General features: G+C 42.4%; 1 protein-coding gene and 1 long non-coding RNA gene across 7 annotated transcripts in view; both read left to right on the top strand.

The window, feature by feature from the left end:
• The first annotated feature begins 2,003 nt into the window (after positions 1-2,003).
• LOC129819062 (uncharacterized) lies at positions 2,004-7,685 on the top strand. Of its 3 annotated transcripts, XM_055875590.1 has the most exons (9): positions 2,004-3,800; positions 4,195-4,256; positions 4,334-4,408; positions 4,541-4,579; positions 4,691-4,765; positions 5,078-5,182; positions 5,271-5,405; positions 5,588-5,875; positions 6,017-6,330. In XM_055875590.1, the coding sequence occupies exons 2-9, from the start codon at positions 4,203-4,205 to the stop codon at positions 6,167-6,169; spliced, it is 924 nt and encodes a 307-aa protein (XP_055731565.1). In that variant the 5' UTR covers positions 2,004-3,800; positions 4,195-4,202; the 3' UTR covers positions 6,170-6,330. The 3 variants fall into 3 exon arrangements, with proteins under 3 accessions (XP_055731565.1, XP_055731566.1, XP_055731564.1); XM_055875591.1 differs by lacking the exon at positions 6,017-6,330 and adding an exon at positions 6,872-7,685 and having other exon boundaries at positions 2,004-4,256; XM_055875589.1 differs by having other exon boundaries at positions 2,004-4,256.
• Positions 7,686-7,856: 171 nt separating this feature from the next.
• The window catches only part of LOC129819064 (uncharacterized), a 33,122-nt gene continuing 22,232 nt past the window's right edge, over positions 7,857-18,746 (top strand). Inside the window, exons 1-13 of one of the 4 annotated variants that reach the window (XR_008754001.1) lie at positions 7,863-8,155; positions 8,340-8,462; positions 8,571-8,626; positions 9,298-9,395; positions 10,010-10,138; positions 10,267-13,168; positions 14,077-14,140; positions 14,265-14,458; positions 16,627-16,667; positions 17,174-17,291; positions 17,764-17,824; positions 18,058-18,181; positions 18,330-18,453. This is a non-coding gene — a long non-coding RNA (uncharacterized LOC129819064). Of the gene's footprint in view, positions 8,156-8,339; positions 8,463-8,570; positions 8,627-9,297; positions 9,396-10,009; positions 10,139-10,266; positions 14,141-14,264; positions 14,459-16,626; positions 16,668-17,173; positions 17,292-17,763; positions 17,825-18,057; positions 18,182-18,329; positions 18,454-18,746 lie in introns of those variants that run through there. The other 3 variants (XR_008754000.1, XR_008754003.1, XR_008754002.1) reach the window with 3 other exon arrangements.

The raw sequence follows: 18,746 nt of genomic DNA, 5'->3' as shown, positions 1-18,746 counted from the left end.
AATATTTAATTTCATAATCACCTCTGTTTTTGCCTAGTTTCACTTACAATAGTACTTTCGAGTTTGCGAGTGTACAATTAGCCCCATGATTCAATTTGCGATGGTGATCCGCTAAGCAAAGTCAGCCAAAACTTAAAACCAACATTAATATGGAAAATTCAACATACAAGTTTAAGTAGAAACAAATGTAAATTTAAAAAACTGCTATTCCCCAAAATGGGAGAATTAAACAATATTTATCTTTTTGAGAATATGGGAATGGTCCGTGGACACTTAAGGGACAGTCATGTCGAGTGTGTTTCATTTGGTGATCTCATGAAGGACAGGAAACACATAACTGTATCTCTTAAAGTGTACATTTCCCAGCTGTCAGTTTTACATCTGACTGTTGTATAAGATGAATGAATAAGTATAAAAATACTTTTGAAAAGCTAACAATGAGATTTAGTCTTCTAAATCAGAATTGGTTGTTTTATGTAACTTATGCACGGTCAGTAGCCACGTCCAGTTGAGCACAAACATGATGAGACAGCCCCTTTTCTACCCAAGTATAAGACGCAATTCACACCAGACCACGGTGTAAGCTAAGGTTGCAAATGGTTGAATTTCTAAGACCATACAACGTGTAGCGTTGGTTACACGGCTAGAAATGGTTAAACTCTAAAACATTGCCACAGAAGGAGCAGATCTTATACGAGGCCTTTTCAGTCTGCAGCTGGAAATGTATGTAGCCTAGGACAAAGAATACCGACAACCGCCGAAACATCTATTCTATGTGACGACATGGGTATGCCTGACGTATCCACTAGGGACGCAACCAGAGACTTTTCTGTCGACTCCCTCCAGCATATAAACCGGCAACAACAGAGAGAGACAACATGTTAAGTAACCCATGTATGAACTAATTGTGAGTGTGTTTTATGTAATTCTGTGATTAAGTTAGTTGGTAAATAAATAATTAAGCCAATTTATATTTTGCTGATTCATGATTCTATGCTAGGGTTGGTGCAGATATCCAAGGGTTTGCAACATTCAGTAATGACACTGAAGAGGTAATAAAATTCATTAATAAGAGACTGTTTTGATAAGATATGAAAATATCTGTGGAGTTATATTTGGGAAATTGACACTCTATAAACAACATTTTTCCGTGGTGCCCCAACTTCCTCGTTAAAGTTACATGATTAGTTTAATTGCGTAATTAAATTACACATGGAGAATTGGTTTGATAATATACAGTCTTCACATTTTATGATAGTCAACAACACGAAAGCATATAACTTTCCCTGACATCACACGTATACATTGTAATTTTCGATTTACCTGATATAGTAGGATGGCTAACATTCAATGTCTGCGAAGGTGTTGCCTTCTAGCCAAGATATGAAATGCAATCATAATTGACTGTAGTGCATATAAGGCACACCCAACAGTTCCATGATGACTGAAAACACAACCGTGGGATGAACAAGTGACACATTTCTGGGCGGTCCATTTAAAATTAAATAATTCTTCCCTCGCCCCTTGCCCTATAAGTGTCAACTCATCAGACGTCATGATACGTCATCACCTTTCTGCTCTTTTGCACACCAGTATCTCTCACCAGTATCTCTTTTGCACACCAGTACTTGCACATCACAATCTGCTCATCTATCACTTCAGTTGTCACGTTAGTCGTCCTCCTCATCTGAGGATGAGTAGTAAGAAGGATCGGAGGACCAATACGCAGCGTGATATGAATACATTGTTACTTTTATTTACGAATAACCTTACAAAACAATAAACGGACAAACCAACAAAAATGCAACAGTCCCGTATGGTGACATAAAAAAAGACACAGAAACAGGAACAATCACCCACAACCCACAATACAAAACAGGCTACCTAAATATGGTTCCCAATCAGAGACAACGACTAACACCTGCCTCTGATTGAGAACCATATCAGGCCAAACACATAGAAATAGACAAACTAGACTTACAACATAGAATTCCTCACTCGGATAACACCCTGACCAAACAAAACATAGAAACATACAAAGCAAACTATGGTCAGGGCGTGACATCAGTGTTAATTTGCTAAATTTTAATTACTTCGCTACTATGGCCTATTTATTGCCTTACCTCCTCACGCCATTTGCACACACTGTATATAGACTTTCTTTTGTTTCTATTGTGTTATTGACTGTACGCCTGTTTATTCAAAGTTAAATCTAGAATTGGCTTACTATTTCGCAAAAAAGCATCCTTCACTCATGCTGCCAAACATACCCTTGTAAAATTGACCATCCTACCGATCCTCGACTTCGGCGATGTCATTTACAAAATAGCCTCCAATACCCTACTCAATAAATTGGATGCAGTCTATCACAGTGCCATCCGTTTTGTCACCAAAGCCCCATATACTACCCACCACTGCGACCTGTATGCTCTCGTTGACTGGCCCTCGCTTCATACTCGTCGCCAAACCCACTGGCTCCAGGTCATCTACAAGATCCTGCTAGGTAAAGTCCCCCCTTATCTCAGCTCGCTGGTCACCATAGCAGCACTCACCTGTAGCACGCGCTCCAGCAGGTATATCTCTTTGGTCACCCCCAAAACCAATTCTTCCTTTGGCTGCCTCTCCTTCCAGTTCTCTGCTGCCAATGACTGGAACGAACTACAAAAATCTCTGAAACTGGAAACACTTATCTCCCTCACTAGCTTTAAGCACCAGCTGTCAGAGCAGCTCACAGATTACTGCACCTGTACATAGCCCATCTATAATTTAGCCCAAACAACTACCTCTCCCCCTACTGTATTTATTTTGCTCCTTTGCACCCCATTATTTCTATCTCTACTCTGCACATTTTTCCACTGCAAATCTACCATTCCAGTGTTTAACTTGGTATATTGTATTTACTTCGCCACCATGGCCTTTTTTTTGCCTTTACCTCCCTTATCTCACCTTATTGCTCACATTGTATATAGACTTATTTTTCTACTGTATTATTGACTCTATGTTTGTTTTACTCCATGCGTAACTCTGTGTTGTTGTATGTGTCGAACTGCTTTGCTTTATCTTGGCCAGGTCGCAATTGTAAATGAGAACTTGTTTTTAACTTGCCTACCTGGTAAAATAAAGGTGAAATATATATATTTTTTAAATCCATGTGTAACTCTGTGTTGTTGTATGTGTCGAACTGCTTTGCTTTATCTTGGCCAGGTCACAGTTTTAAATGAGAACTTGTTCTCAACTAGCTTACCTGGTTAAATTAAGGTGAAAAACTGTTGTTGTTTTTTTAAATCAGAAGTGTCCACTTTATTTGAGGGTTGAGGGGAGAAGGTGTGTATTTTAAGTGTTTGGGAATGCAGCCCTAGTGTGTTGTATTGGGATTGTGCCACAGAGCATTATGGGGGTTCTATGTGTTGAGAAATGTAGTGACGTTGGATATAGATTAAAAGTGAAGAATGATGGTTGAGCTTTTTTTTTTTTTATTATTCAATTCAAATTCGTTTTTTCAAATTACAGGAGAGCGAGGAGGTATATTACACATAGTTTTCCTGGTGTTAGAACTTTATTTTTGTTTGCAGTTAGCAAGGCAAATTTAAATAAATTACACGAACTCCAGTAGCTAGCTAACTAGCGTTACCAGCGCGAGTGTGCATTTATCTCCTCCAGAACGGTAGAATGGCCAAAGCTGTCGAAAATGTTGTGGATTTTTTGGGTTGAAGAACCATTTTCATTCTCTGGGGTACACGGAAAAGGTGCGAATTAAAAGCGAGGGTCGACCTCTGCTTGAGATCAGTTTCATGAAGAAGGTGAGGGCGTTCAATACTAACAGGTATCAAAAATATAACTGGTTAAGCACATCACGTTCGTTATTGAGCTACAACCAGTGAGAAGATGATGCCACCAGTCCGGCTCCAAACAGGCCTTTTTCTTGTGACTTATTATGCGCAGTCATAAAGCTGTGACCTAAAATGACGTAACCATGCATTCATTCACTACATAAACTGTTCAGATTGATTTAATCTGTACAATAGTTTTCTTCACTCAGGTTGTTGCAGGTAATCTTTGGCCTTTTGGGGCACCTCCTTCCCAACATAAATATACATATATATAGGGAATAGGGTGCCATTTGGGATGCCATCTTTGTGTGTGTGAGTCAGGATGTGTTTTGTGTCAATTAATTGATGGAAATGTTTCCCTCAGAAAGAAAGATGGATCGTAATGATGAGAGAATAAAAAGAGCTTTAAGACGCCGCCCTTATGTGGTAAATATAAAATGTTTGTTTGTTTTGTCCTGTTTTTGTTATATTATCACATTTTAAATTGAGTGTTGTGTTGACAGTTGAAACCAGTGAGGGTGAACAGCCCTGATTCTGTGTTGTGGCCAACCGGCAAGGTGCACAGAAGGCCAAAGCCTGTAAGTCATATCTGACCTGAAACAAAAACACATACACATTAGTTATGCATTCTGCATGTACAAACTGCAGTTATCAGAATTAAAGCAAATGCAGATATCCCTATCTATCCTCATTGAATGCTGTCTTGACAGTCTACTTCAGTGCAGACCCCTCAGATCCACAAAAGGCCTGTAAGTTACATTCAAATTCAACCACATAACAGTACTTATATTATTTATTGATACACAATTCAAGGCCAAAATGACCAAAGCAGTGTTGAATTCATTCTTTACTGTTAACAGCCAATCATTGTGAGCTATGGGCAGGACCAAACATCTGGGGATGGATGGAGCGTCAATCCAGAGCCTCTCAGCCAGGTCAGATATCTCTGCTGTTCCCATAGAGACACAACAGATAGATCAATCTGTTGATTCATATGGCCATTTTGGTTGGGTTGGTTGAATTGACAATCATCCATTTGAGATGCTAAAGAATCCTATACTATGGAAGGTCTTTAGCCCCACCCCTAATGTTATGGGAGTTGCAATTATTGCATTTTCAGTTACCCATGTATTGCTCAGTACTTGTTCAACCATGTTGGATTGCCTACGTATTCTACATTTCCTTGAGGGTTAATGCCAGTGTATTCTATGGCTGCCATGAGTACATGCCTTTCTCTGTCTACTCAGTCTGGAAGGGTGACTCGGCTGATAGAGAGAAAAAATGATGACGTGATCTCATCCTCCAGTTCTGATGACTTTTCCATCTACTCCTTCACTGACTGTGAATCGGAGGTAAGAGTTGTACCCTACCGTCCATGGCTTTGTTGAGTGACATCACTGTGAGGAGGATGGTCTCTGACTAGTTGACTCTGATACACAGTGTGATGATGAGGATCGTGAAAGGAGGACACCACCTCTGAAAGTTGAGAATGGAGAAGTGACAAAGCTTGACGTGAGGGATATGTACGAGGATGATGATCTGTCTCTCCACTCCTTCGATGAGTCAGACTTCCTGGTAAGTTCTGCATATATATATATTTTTTTATATATACATGGGGGATTGGAAATGATGCAGATAATTACTTATTGAGTGTAGTCATGTATCTGCAATGTGTATAGAGTAGTTAGAAGGTATTTCTACAGATTGTGTTGAAGATAGCACTTTCCTATATGTTACTTTACTTTCTGGTCCGACAGAGCCCAGGGAAGGTCTCAGGTCCTGTATCTGTCAAGAATGGCCTCTCTCCTCTTGTGACCTCAGCACCCCGGACACTGGCTGAAGCCCTACGGGCCCTGCCCTCTGCTGTAGGCTCTCCCTACCCAGTAAATGTCCCAAGGCCTCTGACTCCTCTCAGCCCTGTCATTATCGCTCTGCCCCGAACAGAGAACTTCCCATACCGCCACAGCCCTCGCCTGGCTCCCATCACCAACCTGAGCGAGACCGGCAGGAAGCTGCTCCAGGAAATGGCTGGAGTGGCCCCACAGGTGAGAGGAAATACAAGAAGGGAATATTGGCCTTAAGTCCTTCTATAGTATAGCATAAGTCCTTCTATAGTATAGTATAGCTCAAGAGAAGAGAAAACCCATGAGCTTACATTACTTTATCTCCTTGTCCAAAATATTCAGGAAGGGAAGGTCAATAAGAAAAAGAAGGGCAAGGCCAAAAAAGTAGTAAAACAAGAGAAGGCCAGTAAGATACAACAGATGGGAAATGTTGGAGAAAGTAAGGAGGAGGACAAGGAAGAGGAAAAGAAGAGTGAGGAAGAGGTGAGGAAATAGAGGAGGGAGAAGTGGAACATAACCAGGGAATACTAGACTAGAGAGTTAGAGAAATAGAATGAGGTAGCAGAGAAAGAGCAGCTATCTGATGTGTAAGTGCAAACTTAAGCAATAAGGCACGAGGAGGTGTGGTATATGGCCAATATATCACGGCTAAGGGCTGTTCTTTAGCACGACGCAACACAGAGTGCCTGGATACAGCCCTTAGCCGTGGTATATTGGCCATATACCACAAACCCCCGAGGTGCCTTATTGCTATTACTAACTGGTTACCAACATAATTAGAGCAGTAAAAAGAAATGTTGTGTCATATTCGTGGTATACGGTCTGTTATAAACTGGGTGGTTCGAGCCCTGAATACTGATTGGCTGACAGCCGTGGTATATCAGACCGTGTACCACAGGTATGACAAAGCATTTCATTTTACTGCTCTAATTACGTTGTTAACCAGTTCATAATAGCAATAGAGCACCTTGGGGGTTTGTGGTATATGGCCAATATACCACGGCTAAGGGCTGTATCCAGGCACTCCGTGTTGTGTTGTGTGTAAGAACAGCCCTTAGCCGTGATATATTGGTCATATACCACACCCCCTCATGCCTTATTGCTTAAATATACCACGGCTTTCAGCCAATCAGCATTCAGGGTTCGAACAACCCAGTTTATAATACTATTTATTCTCCTGTGGTTTTTGATTGACAGGTTTCTTCAGTGGCTGCTGCCCAAACTGAGATGTTCAAAGAAATAATGGCCAACTACTGTTTCTAACACACACACACACACACACACACACACACACACACACACACACACACACACACACACACACACACACACAGACACACACACACAGATTTTGAGTATTGGTTACTCCTACAACACACACAAATGTAATTTCAGAGACAGGAACTATGATTAGCAAAATACATATTGGTCTCATTCTTATCTTTTGAGACATGCAGCATTATTAACAAAACAAAAATGATATTGATCCCCATACAGCCTATGATGAGTTGGATTTACATGTTTAGGCTTGGAAATATAGCCAGGAGAAGCAGGGTCAACACCTCTACTCATGCCATAAGTGGCATGACATCTTTAGTAACCACAGAGAGATAAGACCTCTGTCTCCACAGTCTCATCCAAAGGACAGCACCAACCTTAGGGCAGTGTCACTGGTATTGGGGTCTTAGGTCTCCTTTGGCCAAAGTGAAGAGGTGAGGGCCCCTTACTGGTCTCCTTGCAATATCTGGTCTCCCACACAGAGATGGAAATCTACACCTGTTTAGACTCTGGAGGATATGGCTTCAGATGAGAGATGCAGAACGTAAAAGCTTCAAACACATTGATATGCAAATTCAGAACCATTGTACACTGAAGTGGAGCATGCATCTGGTCTGAAGCATGTCAAAAGAGAGCAAATGAACTGGGACTGGAGGACTGTATCACATTTTAACTAAATTAGCATGTGTCTGATGTAGCTACACTTATCTGTACTTGAATTGTGCTGTTTGAAACGTGCATTTCCAATAAAGCTTTTTAAATTGCAATTATTTGTGTCAGACAGATTTGTGTTAATTCATTACATCAGGGGTTCTTAAACTTTTTACAGCAAGGGAATATTATTGTACTGATATTATCTTACCTGTTATCAGTGGAGGGGGTTTATTCTGCTGCTCTGGAATGTATCCCACGGTAGGTGGTGGTAGTGAACCGGTAAATAGTTGGATTGCTCGCCAGAAACCCAACCAGGCAGGCAGACTGTTGTTACCATGCAACGAGCAGACGCTTGTGAAAAGTACTAGCTACAAAATTGGCTAAATGCCTGCTGCTGTATACATAGCGCGCGTGTGTATGTTGCTAACCTAGCTAGTTAGTTAGCCATTAATAAAGTTCCTAACGTTACATCATGGCAGACGGCTGGAGCACCGACATCGGAGAGGCTGCCTATCGTTCCCGGGATGCTGTCAAAAACCTTACAATTAAGTAAGTTGCAGTTGGCCTTTGCGTTGCTTTTATTCCTTGCATTGCCATACAAGCAAGACACTGTCTTTAGCTAATGTTAGCTCTCAAAGCAGATGTGGATAAACACCCAGTATATTGCTTGACCTGGTCCCTGAGTTTGCCATGAAAACATGGCATTTGTTTATATTTACAATGGTGTTTACAGGATCCGTATTCAGAGAGTCACCTTCGCAGCAGCCCTCTCTCAACACCTTCAGCAGCAGGTTTTTGACTCAACAGGAGAGGGGAGGCATTGAGCTGGACACCCTCAACTCACAGGCTCAATCAGGTATTAACACTGTTTTGAAACAGAAAGATGTTAGATGCTTCTTAGTTGAGTAGATGTTATTTTCGTGGTGGCTAGATATAGACCAGAACATCTTGGTTTTGTTTTCAGCTGGAGATGGTGAGGAGGAGTTAGTGGTAGGCAGGCAGGAGAAGCTGTTCAGTCAGGTAGGTCCTCTACCAGTGTCCTTATAACAAATAAGACTTCACTGTTTAGGATAGTTTGATGTTGCATAGTAAGGTGTGTGTGTGTGTGTGTGTGTGTGTGTGTGTGTGTGTGTGTGTGTGTGCGCACACAATATGAAGTGGTTTTGTTCCAGAGTGAGTCAGTATGCCAGACTCCACTGGAGAGACAATACCACAGAGATGATGGCTCTGGAGCGGGCAGACTGACCTGCAGGATTTTCACCTACACTGATTCTGACTGCTATATCAATTGGGAAGGGGTGGGTTTTTACTGAATCTCCATTTCTGTAATGGTTCTGTAACCACAGATGCTGGGAGAGGGGCAGCAAGTACTGGGTGAGGATTTACTAATAAATAGACATGAAACTAAAGAAGAACAGAGTCTGGACAAGAGAAACAAAACATTATCAATGCAGACACAGGAATGAAACTGAGGAAGTGACAGATATAGGGGAGGCAATCAATGACGTGATGGAGTCCAGGTGAGTCCGATGAAGCGCTGATGCGCGTAACGATGGTGGCAGATGTGTGTAACGATGAGTAGCCTGGCGACCTCGTGCTCCAGAGAGGGGGAGCGGGAGCAGATGTGACAATTTCATTATTCAAAACAAAGCATTTACCTAATAAAGCTGTTTTTGATATACTCATTACAGGATTCCCAGAGTATGGTGATGCAGGTCAAGTCCAACCCTACCTTCCTGGCACATAGGATGGCCAATGTCAGACACAGACGACATGACAGACACCCAGTGTAGGTCCCTGTTACTCACCAACGTGAATTATTATTAAAGGGAATGTAACTGAAGCAACATGTCACGGCTATCTTCCTCTTCTTACTTTGAAGAGGTGTAGCAAGGATCAGACCTATACGCAGCGTGGTAGGTGTCCATGTTTTAATATAGAAAACTGAACATGAACACAAATACAAAAACGTGAACAAACCAAAACAGTCCCGTGTGGCACAAACACTGACACAGGAAACAATCACACACAAAATACCCAAAGAACATGGCTGCCTAAATATGGTTCCCAATCAGAGACAACGATAAACACCTGCCTCTAATTGAGAACCAATCTAGGCAACCATAGACTTACATAAACACCTATAATGAACACAACCCCAAAACTCTCCAAAAACCTGCTAGACAGTACAAACACTCTAGACGAGACAAAAGCACACAAACCACCCTCGTCACACCCTGACCTAACCAAAATAATAAAGAGAACAAAGATAACTAAGGCCAGGGCGTGACACAACATTGATGTGTGATGTGCTGCTTTGAAGACAAACAGTGTACCGGTATGTTCACATTACACCATACCCTTGTATGCAAAATGTGTTTGTGGTATTCTGTTGGTCTGCAGTGACAGCACCGTCCCCAAGTCCAGGCTGATTACCTGGGAGCCCTCGAAGGACTTTATGAAGATCAGCTACGTGGTCAACACACCTGTACAGACCATGCACATCATGGGGGACCTGGGACCACCAGGCAAGTGAGTAGCACAAGGGAAAAAACCACTATGTAGCCTGTGTACTTATTACACTGCTTTGTATGTAATAACTTTGAAGTACATTCCAATTCAGGAATTGAAAAGTGGCATTGTATTCTTGTATTCCTCAGACTTGGCCAAAACGAGAAGGAATGCTTGTTGTGCACGATAAGAGCAGATGGAAATGGAGTGATTACCATCAAACCAGACTTAAACAAAGTTGTTTCATCAGCAAAGGTCATCTCAAGTCTGATTTTATTTGTCACATGCCGAATACAACAGGTGTAGTAGACCTTACAGTGAAATGCTTATTTACAAGCCCTTAACCAACAATGCAGTTTAAGAAAAATAAGTGTTAAGTAAAAAATAATTATTTTGGACCTAGACTTGGTGCTCCGGTACCGCTTGCCGTGCGGTAGCAGAGAGAACATTCTATGACTAGGGTGGCTTGAGTCTTTGACAATTTTTAGGGCCTTATTCTGACACCACCTGGTATAGTGGTCCTGGATGGCAGGAAGCTTGGCCCCGGTGATGTACTAGGACATACTCACTACCCTCTGTAGTGCCTTGCAGTCAAAGTCTGAGCAGTTGCCATACCAGGCAGTGATTCAACCAGTCAGGATGCTCTCGATGGTGAAGCTGTAGAATTTTTTGAGGATCGAGGACCCTAGAGGTGCCCCCGTGTTGAGGATCAGCGTGGCGGATGTGTTGTTACCTACCCTTACCACCTGGGGGCGGCCCGTCAGGAGGTCCAGGATCCAGTTGCAGAGGGAGGTGTTTAGTCCCAGGGTCCTTAGCTTAGTGATGAGCTTTGAGGGCACTATGGTGTTAAACGCTGAGATGTAGTCAATGAATAGCAGTCTCACATAGGTGCTTATTTTGTCCATGTGTGGAGTGCAATAGAGATTGCATCATCTGTGGATCTGTTGGGGCGGTATGCAAATTGAAGTGGGTCTAGGTTTTCTGGGATAATGGTGTTGTGAGCCATGGCCAGCCTTTCAACGCACTTCATGGCTACAGATGTGAGTGCTACGGGTCGGTAGTCATTTAGGCAGGTTACCTTAGTGTTCTTGGGCACAGGTACTACTATTACAGACTCCGACAGGGAGAGGTTGAAAATGTCAGTGAAGACGACTGCCAGTTGGTCAGAGCATGCTCGGAGTACACGGCCTGGTAATCTATCTGGCCCTGCGGCCTTATGAATGTTGACCTGTTTAAAGGTCTTACATAGGCTGCGGAGAGCATGATCACACAGTCATCCGGAACAGCTGATGCTCTCATGCATGTTTCAGTGTTACTTGCCTTGAAGCGAGCATAGAAGTTATTTAGCTCGTCTGGTAGGCTCGTGTCACTGGGCAGCTCTCGGTTGTGCTTCCCTTTGTAGTCTGTAATAGTTTGCAAGCCCTGCCACATCCGACGAGCGACGGAGCCGGTGTAGTATGATTCGATCTTAGTCCTGTATTGACACTTTGCCTGTTTGATGGTTCATCGGAGGGCATAGCGGGATTTCTTAAAAGCTTCCGTGTTAGAGTCCCGCTCCTTGAAAGCGGAAGCTCTACCCTTTAGCTCTGTGCGGATGTTGCCTGTAATCCATGGCTTCTGGTTGGGGTATATACGTATAGTCACTGTGGGGACGACGTCATTGATCCACGTATTGATGAAGCCAGTGATTGATGTGGTGTACTCCTCAATGCCATCGGAAGAATCCCAGGAACATATTCCAGTCTGTGCAAGGAAAACAGTTCTGTAGTTTAGCATCTGCTTCATCTGACCACTTTTTTATAGACTGAGTCACTGATGCTTCCTGCTTTCATTTTTTCTTGTAAGCAGGAATCAGGAGGATAGAATTATGGTCAGATTTGACAAATGGAGGGCGAGGGAGAGCTTTGTACGCATCTCTGTGTGGGGAGTAAAGGTGGTCTAGAGTTCGGTTTTTCCCCCCTCTGGTTGCACATTTAACATGCTGGTTGAAATTAGGTCAAACTGATTTAAGTTTCCCTCCAGTAATGTCCCCGGCCACTAGGAGCGCTACCTCTGGATGAGCGTTTTCCTGTTTGCTTATGGCGGTATTCAGCTCAGTGAGTGCGGTCTTAGTGCCAGCATCGGTCTGTGTGTCGACAGCTATGAAAAATATAGATGGAAACTTTCTAGGTAGATAGTGTTGTCTGCAGCTTATCATGAGATGCTCAGGCGAGCAAAACCTTGAGACTTCCTTGGATATCGTGCACCAGATGCTGTTCTATCCTGCCGATAGTGTATAACCCGCCAGCTGTATGTTATTAATGACGTCGTTCAGCCACGACTCTGTGAAGCATAAGATATTACAGTTTTTAAGGTCCCGTTGGTAGGATATATGTGCTTTTAGTTCGTCCCATTTATTTTCCAGCTATTGTACGTTGGCTAACAGTACGGATGGAAAAGGCAGATTAGCCATTCGTCGCCTGATCCTCACAAGGCACCCCGATCTCCTTCTGCGAAATCTACATATTTTTTCCTACGAATGACAAGGATGAAGGCCTGTTCAGGTGTCTGGAGTAAATCCCTCTCGTCTGACTCATTACAGAAAAATTCTTTGTCCAATTCAAGGTGGGTAATCGCTGTTCTGATGTCCAGAAGCTCTTTTCGGTCATAAGAGACGGTAGCAGCAACATTATGTACAGAATAAATTTCAAACAATGCGAAAAAACTAACAAAATAGCATGGCTGGTTAAGAGCCAATAAAACGTCAGGCATCCTCTCTGGCGCCAGTACAACTTTATAAGTCCATGTTACGGGGAACAAAGATAATTTGTTTTTCTGAAGGGTTTGGTCACAGATCTGCCAGTTCAGATCAAATTCCACATCTTGTTGCCTGCCTCAGGACTCAAACCAGTGACCTTTCAGTTACTGGACTAATTCTCTATCTTCCACCTTCTAACTTATTTTTTTATTTCTCATTTATTTAACCAGGTAGGCTGGTTGACAACAAGTTCTCATTTACAACTGCGACCTGGCATCGGCGTCCTAGGCAAAGTTCCCTTTACACTATCCCATGTGCGTGTCTCATGATCTGTTAATGAAGTAGTCCTGCCTGTAAGTTTAATATCAGTGTCACCCTCAGCTCAGGAGGGCATTACATCTTGGTCTAATGGTCAAGCCACTGGTTTTTCCCATGGGAGGCCCGGGTACAGATCCTGCCCATGAAATATGCACACCTCTCCCAAAGCAAAATTCCACTACCACCAATGTAGTGTTTTTTTTGCAAACAGCAATGGTGTAATGCCCCTTTTGTCTCAAACCCGGGTCTCCCTGCCCGTAGGCAAACAAATATATTTTAGTGAATTCAGGAGTTCGCCCCAAACAGGTTTTGAACCTGGGTCCATCAACTGTCAAGCCAACACCTTAAGTGCTACGCCAAGATGCCCAAACCTTTCGTTGAGGTCGCTCGGTGTTGGATTAAGGTTGCTACATTACCTCCTTCCTTGGGGAGAGCATGCCCCCACACTTCTTTATAGCAAGTCTCTCACATGTACACATCTTTGATGGCTTCACAGGCACTATCCCACTTCTGATACCAATGTAACAAATTTGGGGGTAGCTCCAACTGGGACTTGAACCCCGGTCCAGTGACTAGCAAGCCAACACCTTATCCATTACCTCAAGAGATCAGAAGGTGTTAAGTGTTGGGTTAAGCTTGCTACAATATATACTTATATAGGGCAATGTGTGATCTGGGTGAGGCAGCATTGCCACTAGTGCTCCCAACACAGCCAAACACCTTCTTAACCTTACCTAACCTAAAGTCAAATACATTTAGACAAACCACCATGTGAGCAGCAAGTTTAGGGTTAATGGAGTGAAGTTGGTGATGGGTAGGACCACCAGTATGAACTATATGTCTATGAAGGTATTACAAACGGGATGGATGCTCTTCATCAACACCATCTTTTCTGTGAAACTAGATATCAGCAATCAATCAACAAGACTAATGAAATGGAGCAAATGAAGACGTTAGATCTGCTAAAGGTAATATATTATATTCTGAAACTCATTTCTTAGTGGTAGAGCTTGTATATGATCTGTCAACCCTGAGAGGGACGCTCTCTCTCCTCCCCTTCCCCCATCTCTCTTTGCATGTGCCGGGGCGAAGTTTCCCCTAGATACAGATCTAGGATCAGCTTCCCCTCCCCAAACCCAACAAGGACCACTAGCGGGGGGAATTCAAACCTGATCCAAAGCCAGGGTCTATTTGGGGAACTTGTCCCATCCCCCACAACTCTACATGTGGATGCGGCTTTCTCCAGCTCACCATGCTCACAAAGAAAACAGCAGTGCATTTCAGCTGTAAGTATTTTGAAGTTATGAAAGAGATTTGCGTCAGTTCAAATCTGGCATCAGGACAAAATGTGATTCATAGTCACCGAATATATTTAAAGTATTTTAATTAAACTCAAACGATAAATGGTAAATGCAATTTTCATATATACGGGTTCACTGGATCTCCGCGCAGGGTAGATCAGAGAACTGTGGAATGTACTCAAAATAGTAGTTTTATACTATGACAAGTTTATTCTCAACTTGTCCAGTTGGCCTATCATAGTAGTGGTTTAGCATGGTTCATACTCTTGCTCCTCCTTTGTGGACCCCCAAACTTGTCCAAGCCCCTTGGCGTTTTCCTTCTCCACATCTGGTTGTTGGGTAGAGCAGCTCCATCTTGTGTCCCCCTCGACCATTCACTGAAACAGTTCCTAATATGGTATTGTCCAGTATTCTAAACTCCTGGTTGGTCTAGAGAGATGCACCCCTCCTTTCTCCAGACTGTCCACAGCTTTTATGGCCTGTGGTGGTCAGTTTTTACACACCTACCCCCCTCTGTATTATGTGTGTGTGTGCAACAAAACATAATTCACCTTCAATCAATATGCTAACAGCCTATAGTGCATAAACATAAATCCTAACAGTTACTAGCGATATTATTTTAAATTAATTTACCTAGCTTCGTTATTATTCAACAATAACTCGGCCAATGTAGTTGTAGCGGGCCACATTTCGTCGATGCATGGAAAAGTATTAGCTATGGTGAAGCATTATGTTAGCTAGCTAGCAGCATTTTTCCTGGCTATACTGATAGGTTAATTAGCCGGCTAGCTGCTAAAGGTTGCTGGAGTAGACATTGATACATTCCGGAATTGATTATTATTGCATTGCTTATGTTAATAAAACGTTTACTGTTGACAGGAGAACAAGAGGAGACAATAGGACGAGGTGGATAATTTTATAATAAGGCCGTTTAATTACATGTAAAGATATCTTAGTAAAATCTTGCAGCAAGGCTCTTCCAGTCTGACTCCTAGTGAATCGTCCGGGAAAGAGGCAGTTTCCAGAAATGTTCAGTACTATATAGACAACAAGCAAAGTAGGTAGATCTGCGAGTCCGGCCTTCCGGTTGGTCGATCTGGGTCTTGGGTAGTCCTGATCAGGCCTGGTGTCCACGTTCCATTGGTTCCTGAGAGTTCTTTGTCCTGAGGTCCAACCATGGGTTGGGTGTGTCTGTGGTTATTATGGGGGAGGGGAATTATGTGTGTCTATAGTTGGTGTCTTAAGTCCAGCATATATCCAAGAGAAATGAGGAGTATGTGTGTTTTTGTATAATATATGGCTTATGTTGAAGTGTAGTTATTGCTAGTTTCCAGTCTCTATTTCAATTTCTTACAAATATCTTTGCTATGATGTTTTAGATGTTCTCATATGAAAGAATTTTGTGTTGTGCATAAAGTTAAATTCCATAGGAGTAATGTTAAACTAGCTACTGGTAGCTAGCTACATTGTATTGCAAATGTGGTCCTAGCTCGTTAACGTTAGCTTTCCTGTGGCAGGACGAGTTATTTGCACAAGTCACAATGTGAGACATTTTGTTTAGAGGTGATTGTATTTTGAAATGGCAGCTAGGGATAGGCATTTGGAATATTTCACTATTCAAATATGGATATCCGGATGGTCCAAATACATTTCTTTATTTTGGGAAAATATGTTTTGTTTGCAGCAGGACTGGCAGAGACAGTGCGGTGCTAGAAGGGAAGGTTTGATTGGGAGAGACAGTTGTTTCTGCCATAGGTAATCTGTCATACTATACATTTATTAAAGACATGTCTATTTTAAAATTGTTCTCGTCAGAATGTAGTAGAGTTAAAATGGTTATTCCATCAAACTTCCAATTATTAGAATAGTACACAACGCAGAACAGAACAACCAGGTTGAGGGTCAGTGGCCAAAGCCCGCGAACAGGAATATTCCAAGTTCAGACAGAGGGGGGTAGTCAGATCGCTATGGTCGCCAGGAACTTTACTTTTGGTGTCTATTTTTAATTGTTACGCTACTGGTGCTGCCTGTTGATGTTAGGTAGGCAGCTACAGTAGCTGAATGATGTTAACATCTTCGGGTTTTATTTCATTAAATGTATTTTATTTCATCCGTGTGCTTGTCACCTACTAACACCCTGGTACTACCCGTAGCTCCCGCTCTCCTCAGTCCGAGAAAACACTGAGAGAGAAAGGTATGTGTTGTAGATTACTCCTTTGTAGAACTCCATAACGTGAAATAAATAAAACATCCCAAGGTTAATGCTGTAGATATTGTTATAAGGGGGTGTGAGGCTATTGAAACATGTCACTCAGAGTTTTATTGTTGTTATTAATGTAGTTTACAGAGTGCTAAAAGTGCTGCTGTTGCTAGCTAGCATGCCTTTCTGTGATGCAGACGGTTAGCTAAGCTGCCGACTGGTGTTGGCGTTGCATTATGGGAGATGTAGTTTGGTCCTCTAACGTCTGAATGGAATATATATGCGATTTCACGTTTTAACTTGTTTATGTTGCAGTGTTTTTTGTACATGAGTTGTTGTATTTTGGTACTGTCAACACTGAAAGCACCTAGCAATGTATTGGGGATGTGAGACAGGATATGTGTTTTGCCTTTCTTCATGCTCCTGTGTAGAACAACTTGTCAGATGGAGCATTGGAGACTGATGTGTTCCTGTCCTGTCTTTTCACAATAATATTGCAGATCAACATAAAAGCCTAAAAGACAGCCGTGGTGTCGCTCTTCATTTCTTGGTTCTCCTGTGGTACATAAGAAACCCGCTACAAGAACATGGATAAAAGCAGGAATCTCTCGTGCCAAGGTATGTAGCCAACCGTCAACCACCCCCCCATTTCCTGCATTTTAAAGTGGCAATCGGCAGTTGCAAAATCAATTTTTGGACATGCAATTTAATGATATATAACCATTGATTCTTGAAGAATATAACTTATAATGCCTCATGAGCTTCGTTCAACTGTTGTACCCCATCAGAACTCAACATATAAGCATGTTTTACTTCAATGTGGGTAAACAAAATGTAAACAAACACTATATCGCCTCAAAACATGGTTAAACATGAATCAATCCACTAATGGGAGGGAAATGTAGCCTCAATTAGCTGTTATTGGCAGAGAGATCTCAAACTCTTTGTTATTGGTCTATTAACTTAGACCACCTGGGGATGTCACCAAGCAAGCCACCAATGCAAAACCTGCTGATTTAGAATGTCTTATGTAGATTGTATTTTCAATCAGCAACTATCAGGAAGTTACACTGATACATTTTTTTCATAGATTCATCAGCTGTTATACAAATATGATACAAAACACCAGCTGAGTGGCACCGGCTGCATCAGTGAGTATGAACCTGACAGCGAAAGCTCGAGTGACAGGTGTTCAGAACTTACTCGGCCTGGTAAATTTGTGATGGTAGACACCGGCTGCTTTCGTAAAGCAAGGGATCAGCCGCAGTCTACCGTCAAACTTACCAGGCTGAGTGAGTTCTGAACAAAAATGTAATGTTGTTGCTTGCTAATATGTGGATTTCTTGTTACTCTTATGTATGTTCCATCTTTTTGTGTTTTACAGGCAAGCCTGGGAAAGAACTGAAAAAACGCACTAAAGAGTCAAGACAGACACCAGAAAGAGACCCAAGAAGACTTGGACGCAGGGTCAGAGGACAGCGAGGGATGTTCAGAAAACACTCAGTCCGGTAAGTTGGTGAGGGTACACTTTGAGACTGCTTACCTGACACGGAGGAAGTCTTTTCTTTTTATCTCCTCTCCCTTACCTCCCTATGCCCTCCTCCCCTATTGTGTTGGACCATCATGTGTTTTAATCTTTCCTTTGTTTGCGATTAGGTTTGGAGAATGACTGCTCAACCCAAGAGGCCTAAGAGCAGCTGTGAGAGAGCATCAGTTTGGAAGCATTTGGGAAAATGTAGTGCTAAAGAAGGTTCCCGGCAAAGAGGATTGCCTGTTATGGGTAAGAGCCAGCTCTCAAAAAAGAACATGTAAAGACAAAAAAACCTGGTGCACAACAAAATGCAAACATACAAGGCTCTCCGCAGCCAGTAAAAGGCTAGCATGCCACGAAGCTGAAGTTCACACAGGTGAATGGGAGTGTTGTAAAAGACAAAAAGCTTTTTAGACATAGCTCTAAAATGCAGGTCCTAGTTGAGCTTGTGGGCTTGTTCTGCTCTTTTTTTCTTTTGTGGTGGAAAACTTAAGTGTGTCGAGCATAACACGTCAACCCTGTTACCAATAGATAAAGGCTAG

Source organism: Salvelinus fontinalis, chromosome 21, assembly GCF_029448725.1.
Source record: "Salvelinus fontinalis isolate EN_2023a chromosome 21, ASM2944872v1, whole genome shotgun sequence".
NCBI classification, from domain to species: Eukaryota; Metazoa; Chordata; class Actinopteri; order Salmoniformes; family Salmonidae; genus Salvelinus; species Salvelinus fontinalis.
The sequence above is the reverse complement of the archived record's forward strand: the minus strand, read 5'-3'. Positions and strand labels throughout refer to the sequence as shown.

Bases quoted from the DNA above. Each gene is read 5' to 3' on its own strand.
- LOC129819062 (XM_055875589.1), top strand. From the start codon at position 4,176: ATGGAAATGTTTCCCTCAGAAAGAAAGATGGATCGTAATGATGAGAGA. The intron at 5,183-5,270 runs GTAAGAGTTGTA...TCTGATACACAG, and splicing joins TCACTGACTGTGAATCGGAG to TGTGATGATGAGGATCGTGA. The intron at 5,876-6,016 runs GTGAGAGGAAAT...CAAAATATTCAG, and splicing joins TGGCTGGAGTGGCCCCACAG to GAAGGGAAGGTCAATAAGAA.